The 7,270-nt window shown below is 43.1% G+C and overlaps 1 protein-coding gene across 1 annotated transcript; it reads left to right on the top strand.

The window, feature by feature from the left end:
* The first annotated feature begins 2,525 nt into the window (after positions 1–2,525).
* nkx3.3 (NK3 homeobox 3) lies at positions 2,526–4,864 on the top strand. Its single transcript, XM_085427667.1, has 2 exons — positions 2,526–2,984; positions 3,612–4,864. Exons 1-2 carry the CDS (start codon positions 2,741–2,743, stop codon positions 4,145–4,147), a joined length of 780 nt encoding a protein of 259 aa, XP_085283793.1. The 5' UTR covers positions 2,526–2,740; the 3' UTR covers positions 4,148–4,864.
* Positions 4,865–7,270: the final 2,406 nt, after the last annotated feature.

The following is a 7,270-nucleotide window of genomic DNA, read 5'->3' as shown; positions in this document are numbered from 1 at the left end:
ATAATAATAATAATAATAATAATAGATTACCTAAAGCTGTGTCACATTTATAATTACAATAATGTCATAATTACATAATAAATACTGATCTGCACTCACTCACAGTGAGGCAAACCCAGACCACATATATACTCTTTCTTCAACTCTCTCTAACACACACACACACACACACACACACACACACACACACACACACACACACACACACACACACACACACACACACACACACACACACACACTTCGTTGTTTAGCGATGGACTTAAGCAAAGCCTTTACCCACCAGGCACGCCGAATACCCTGACGCTATTAATGGAGATAAATGGCAAAGTAAACAGCGTGTTTGTCTCCCTTGATAGCTTCACTGGCCACTTCCCTCGGCTACTGCACTGCCGGTAGGACATACCTGGTGTCAGCTCTAAGTGCTGCAGAGTCACCAGTGTAAATAGAGCTGGCGACAGGACGGCGATGCCTGAGGACGCGGCTTGGCCACGGGTTCTCTGACAGACACTGCCGCGATCGCTATCTTCTGCTTCCAAAGATAGCAGCTCAGCGGCTCATCGCTGCGCTGTATAGGCGTGGAGTTTCCTAAAACAAAGTGTCTAGAGGCAGACACGCAAGGAGCTCACAATAGAACCGAGGCCCAAATATAGAGAAGGAAAGAAAGCGGGAATAAAAGCTCTATCATTGGGTTTCATTCTGGCTGCACCCTGTCAGCTGTGCTAGGACATGTTTTCATGTCTACAGCACTATTACCAAGTATACTGGAACCAAGAATACTGGAACATTAATATTCGGTTTAGCGTAAAACAATAATAAGTCGTCAAAATTCCGCGTGACTTGATTGGCTTTTATCTGATATAGTATTAAATATTAAAAAAGAAAAAAGAAAAAAAAGAAAAGGTTTTGACTGAAAAAGCCAGTTGATCACAAGTCCACAAAAGTTCAAACGTTATACTCTTTCTGTGTGAGCACAACAGTAAACTAAATCTTTCCTCACAAACCAAATCTCATCAAAAATATCTCTTTTGGTAGAACATATGCACTTGCAGAATTTCACGCTTAACGCTCCTCACTGGACAAAGGCAAGTAGGGTCGAGGTTTTATTTAGACACGTGTAATGACGTGTGAGACTCCATAATTACAATCAACATGACGCCATTGATTTCAAACCGTTTTTGCAAAATGAATAATAAACTGCATTCCGAAGCTGATTTGCAGGATTCAGATGTTCTATTTTGAAACTGACATGTTGTGGTTTGGACACAGGAAACTGCGCTAAAATTTAAATTTATCCCTTCCAGGCACTTAAAAACACCCTGGAGGGTGATCTGGCTTTGAGGTACAAAGGGAGATTTTACTGCAATTACTAGAAACAAAAAACATGGAGGAAGCAGCTCGCCGCATCTGTCAGTACATCTCCTCACCTGAAAGGTAGATTGTGTAATCCTGGTCTTTATGGGAGTGCGTATGTGCATGTGCGTAGCTGTCGTCTTTTATTTTCACTCACGTGTAACTGCGAAGACCAAGAATCCTGTCCACATGGCGGCGCTAGACACCTGTTCGAGCAACAAGGCAGAACCAGCAGACGTCCATCTTCACACTGGACTTAAGATGTGTTTTATTATAAAATATTTAAACATGCAGGTCTTTAGGATTCAAATTGTGCACAATTTTACCAGTCACATAATTCACAATGATAAAAAATGGACATTTAGTTTAATTAAAACTAAATAATAGATGGAAGAAGCCCTGCGACAGACTGGCGACCTGTCCAGGGTGTACCCTCTCGCCCTATGACAGCTGGGATTGGCTCCAGCCCCCCCCCTCCGCGACCCTGAAAAGGATAAGCGGTAGCGAATGGATGGATGAATGGATGAATGGATAGATGGAAGATTTTTTTAAAAATCAAACTAGTCCTTTTTGGATTAGTTTAGACTCAAGTGGAAAGTAAACTTGAATTTTCAAAAGAGTTATTTATGGTTTTTAAATGCAAATTCCTGCATTGTGAAATGCTTTAAAACCAAACTCACAGGTGAAAACCAGAACTGAGCAGCATTTTTACGCACGCTTAGTGAACGTAAACCGTTGGGTTTTCACACATGTACATGACATCTGATAGTTGGTAAACCTAAAGGAAGCAGCCTAAAGAAGAAGAAGAAGAAGAGAAAGAAGAGGAGAAGAAGAAGCTGTTAAGCAAACAAAGCAGCTCTGTGCGTAAAAATAACTGAAAACATTTTCCAATGGGTCTGATTCATGTTTAGTATCAGATAGCATGTTAAGAATAACCAGAAGGTTCTACTTATTTTCTTTGGCTCTTACAGATTAAACTAGATTGATTTTACTTTTTTTTTTAAAAAAAAATCACAGTACTAATACCGAGAGCTAAAGAAAATAAAACCATGTAGCTTTGGGAATCAATGTCCTTCGTCCTTCACTGACACTGAGCAAAGAGGCCAGCGTTAAAGCTGGGCGGTGCGAAGGAGGGACCAGCAGGCACAGATAACATCCTATCACAACTTAACTGGAGCTGCAGTTGAAATACTGCTTGACAGTCTTGACAGATCCTGATATAGGCTGCTCATTAGCACATTAGACTGTTCGCCGCAATTAAATTACAACGCGCAAAAGAACGAATCAGTAGTGAGGGCTTGTTTTTGCTTTCCAGTGGCGGATTTCTTGATGCCTCCCAAGAAATCGCGCGCGAGAGTGAGGAAATACCCGTGCTCTTATCTGAATTATGACATTAAGTTTTTCATCCTTTTCCATCAAAGACATCCTCACCGGACTCGATGCCAACGGCAAGCCGGGAACCGCGGGGGAGTTCTGCGAAACAAAGGCGAACAACACACGCACCGGCTATGGTGGCAGGGATGGCAACCAGGTCTACCCGGAGACACTTCCCACACATCCCCGCGTTATAAGCGCCCAATCGGAGGTTTCTACAGAGGAGGACACAGGAGAAGAGTCAGAGCTCATAGAAGGTGGGGTTTTTTTTAACATCTGTAAAGAGTATCGGGAAAAAAATCTTAAACTGGTGTGTAGGCGTTCTCATCTAAATTATATTGCACAAAGCATCATGTTGAAGGAACATAAACATTCATCACAAAACTCGAATGTGTTTCACGCCATAATCACTTTATCGAGTTATTTATTTTGCGTAAGAAACCGTTTTCACAATAGAAAAAAATCCCGTTACCGTGTGTTTAAATTGAAGAACTGTGTATTATTTCCCCCATAAAAATACATCGATGTGTAATTTAACTAACTACAGTGTAATTATTACTGTCTCAAGAATTTGTATCTATTTATTCATGCCCCATGTGACTTTTTTGTGCGTAAAGAGCACATCGCTTGTGGGAAAATAAAAACTATAACGCTGCGTCGTGGAAATCTGTGGGATTTGTTTAAACTTGTTCAAAGTATTTATTCAGGTACATCCCTTAACTTTAATATCATGACAGAAATACAATAGAAAACTGTCATATTGGCCAGCATCAGCACCTTGTTGGAATGACCTATCAGCAAAAAACAGGGGCCTTGTGCTTTATCACCCTGACGTACAGAAGCAGCACATTTACTTGTGTTCACGGATTTATATTTTATTTCAGTCGCTGCAGATGACCAGGAGCAGTGTGAGGAGCAGGGCGAACAGCAGAAAAGACTGCAGTGCGAGAGTGCAGAGGAGGAGGGATGTAACCGCGGCGGGGAGACCTCCAGCTGTTCGCCGGACGCGCAGCAGTGCAGGCCCAGTGCAAAGAAGCGCACCAGGTCGGCCTTCTCTCACGCTCAAGTCCACGAGCTGGAGCGCCGTTTTAGCAATCAAAGGTACCTTTCTGGTCCCGAACGGGCCGATCTGGCAGGAGCCTTGAAGCTTACAGAGACCCAGGTGAAAATCTGGTTCCAGAACCGGAGATATAAAACCAAACGTCGCCAGATGGCGACCGAAATGGTCGTATGCAGCTCCCCAAAGAAAGTGGCTGTAAAAGTTCTGGTGCGGGACGATCAAAAGCAATACCACCAGGGGATTGGAGTACATATCCCCATGACTGTGCCACTGTACCGGGGCTATCAGTACTACCCGTACCTGCACTACTACTACCACCAACCCTGGAACATGGACATGTTTTGTGGAGGGATGCTTTGAGGCTCCGAAGCAAAGAAGCAGAACTGTTTTCAACAAGTGTCGCTTCAAATGCAAGCGTTCTGCTCTTTAGGAGGTTTCTGCTGACTCGATGGATTTTACGATGTAATTGGACATTTTATACAGAAAATCCTCCATTTTTAAATCGGAATAAGTAATGTAGTTTAATATTTTGTCAGTTTCATATTGTGTAACTATTTGCAAGTTAGAAAAAAAAAACATTTTAAAGGGAAATACTACTGATTTCTTCAAACCTCTTATGTGACAGGTATATCTTTGGCCAGGATCATGACTTTTAAATATTTCTTTTAACTTTTTAAAAAGTGATTTTATGAATTATATTTCAAAACTTTCAAAAGTAAAAAAAAAAAATAATTATTAACTACAATGTTATATTTCAACCTTTTCTTGTGGGATTAATAAAAGAAAAGAAAAGAAATACAACAAAGCAAATCATTTTCATTGTGTTGACGGTGGAAATCATCATGAAAGTTTGAACTTATTCAAATAATATAGGAGAAATTATTTCTCTCACGACCCTAAAAGTTTTCTTTACTCTGAGTTCTTCTTTCTGTTCATAAAAAAAAAACCATTATGTTTGCAACAGATTTGTAGATCACCCCTTTCTCCATGATGCACCATCTCAAATACTCCATGTTTTTATATCAAGATTTTTATTCGGGGTTTTTATAATCAAATCAAGGTCACAACAGTGATAAATATAAGAACTGTGTTTTTTAATATCTATATAAGGATATGGATGAAAATAAAATATAAATAATGTAGGTTCTGTTGTCATATTTAACCTCATACCTATACTACGGTGTCAGATGGTGCACAATATCTTAAATGCAATTTAGAAATTTGATGGGGTCATCTCTGCAGTGTCTTAAAATGAAGTGCTGACTGGGTTTCTCACAAGTTCATAGGATGATATATATGTTGTTTTTTTCTTCTTCCCCCATGACTGCCAGCAACAGCTCATTGTGAGCGACCAGACGGAGCAGAAAGGAATCTGGAAGTTATACAAACCCAACAAGAGAAAGTAGCTTATCTTGATGTGTGAGAAGCTTGACCGAGGCCTCTGACACTTTTAGTGGGCATTTATTTTATTTATGGGACACCTTTATTGATCGTGAAACTTAACATTAACACCTGCAAGAAGACATTCTTCTTTTGCACGGTACTAAAGCAACAGATTAGAAAGCAATAAGGCTTCTTCACACGAATGTACTTCTAACATTCTGTATCTCACACGGATAGAGTTTATGCTTTTAAAGTGTCTGTTTGGAAATGGGTGTTCATCTAGTTGGCTGACTTCCTCCTCTAACATTTCAGCATTGCACAAACCTTTACGTGATATTAGGAAGAAGAATCTTTGCTGTTGTTTTATACAAAAATTGTGGGGGGGGTTTCTTAATCCTTCTGCATAGGTGTGCTCTCTACTATGTGCTGCACTAGTCAGAGATGGTTAATAGACCGTGGAGATGTTGCACCATGGAGCCAGGCTGCACAAGACAGTGCACATTAATCATGCTTTACTGAAAAGACTACACCCTCATCATCACTCTCAAGGAACGGCACAGTGATCAGACGCCATAGGAAAAAATGTAATTCCTATACAAGGGGACCAGCATTTTAGTTTGGTTTTTTTTTTTTTTTTTTTTTTTTTTTTTTTTAAATGACATCAGAAACAGCAGTATGCGACATTACGTGATGGCAGAGCTTCAGTTCATCCTTTGTCATTTTTTTTTTTTTTTTTTTTTTTAATAAATAGGACAGGGGGAATGAATGAGAGAGAGAGGGGGAGAGAAAGAAAGAAAACCAAAGGGGAGAAGAGACGGTGAGAAGGGGGGGGGAAGAGAGAGAAAAAAAAAAAGAACTCCTGGGTCACCTGTATGGAGAAAAAAACAAACAAACAAACAAACAAACAAAAACAAACAGAGGAGACAGCAAACAACAAAGAGCAACATAATAATAGAGAAAACAAAGCACCATCACAATAAACTAGCTAGTCATAGATATCAGTATTTACTAAATAATAAACGATACTGTGCAGCACGCAAGATAGACAGCGCACAGTGTGCTTTGAGGCAGCAGCCAAGAAAGCTTTAGTCCGCGTCTGTGAATACCCATGTGTGCATACCTGTGTGGATCAGCATGCTTGCATTCCAAAGGTTTCTCCATGTAATGATCTGCTAGGGAGTGTGGGGGGGCCACAGCCCCGTCCTCCAGGGTGTGAAGCGGGTATGGAGGAGATCAAAACTCCAGACATCCAGAGGCCCCCAGAACACAAGAGACCATGGAAGACCAACAGAGGGGCAGCCGCGCCACTGTCCCAGTAAGAGCTGAGGAGAGTCCCAGATGAGGGCTCGCCCAGCAGCCGCGGAGCAGAAGTCAGGGGGAGTTGCAGTGACGCGCCCGTGAGCTCCGCCGGCCCCCAGCTGCGCCTGAGTGACCGAGCCCTAGGCCGAGAGGCCGGGGGCACCCCACCTCCAAAGGGGCCCGAGCGAGCCCCAGGCCCCAGGCCCCGACAAGCGGCCGCCAAGGAGTGAGCCGGTGTGCACCCGGACGCCCACCCCCAGACACAAAGAACCACCAACACACCGACACCTGAGGGAGTCCGCCACCGGCAGGGGAAGTGGTGGTGGGTGGAGATAGGCCTCCAAACCTTGGAGGGCCTGAGGTGTCCCCAGAGAGGTGGCGTCTGATACCCAACCTGACATATAGACACAGACATACAGGCACACACAGACACAAACATCCATTCCCACCCTCATGCTCTCATATGCACTCACTCCACACTCAACCAACGTGGAGACAGACATAAAGAGACGCTGTACACACAATCACACTCCCCAAGCGTACTCTACAAACCAGGTCTAGGTACCCTTGCCCCTGGAGGGGGGAATTGCACCCAGACCCAGGTGGTGTTACCCTTTTCCCTGCGGTGGGGAGAGGCAGACCACCCCGACTCCGCAGCAACAGGGAGGCCCCACACCCCAGACCGCAGTCGGACGGCCAACTCCTCCTACTAGCCCTCCCGCTCCAGCAGGCCGCAGAGAATGGGGGTGGGAGAAGACTCCAAACCTCCCTCCACCCGCTCATTGTAGTGTTGATGCATAT

Source organism: Rhamphochromis longiceps, linkage group LG13 (genome assembly GCF_057381845.1).
Source record: "Rhamphochromis longiceps isolate RC_006_pf linkage group LG13, R_longiceps_female_GT1.1, whole genome shotgun sequence".
NCBI classification, from domain to species: Eukaryota; Metazoa; Chordata; class Actinopteri; order Cichliformes; family Cichlidae; genus Rhamphochromis; species Rhamphochromis longiceps.
The sequence above is the reverse complement of the archived record's forward strand: the minus strand, read 5'-3'. Positions and strand labels throughout refer to the sequence as shown.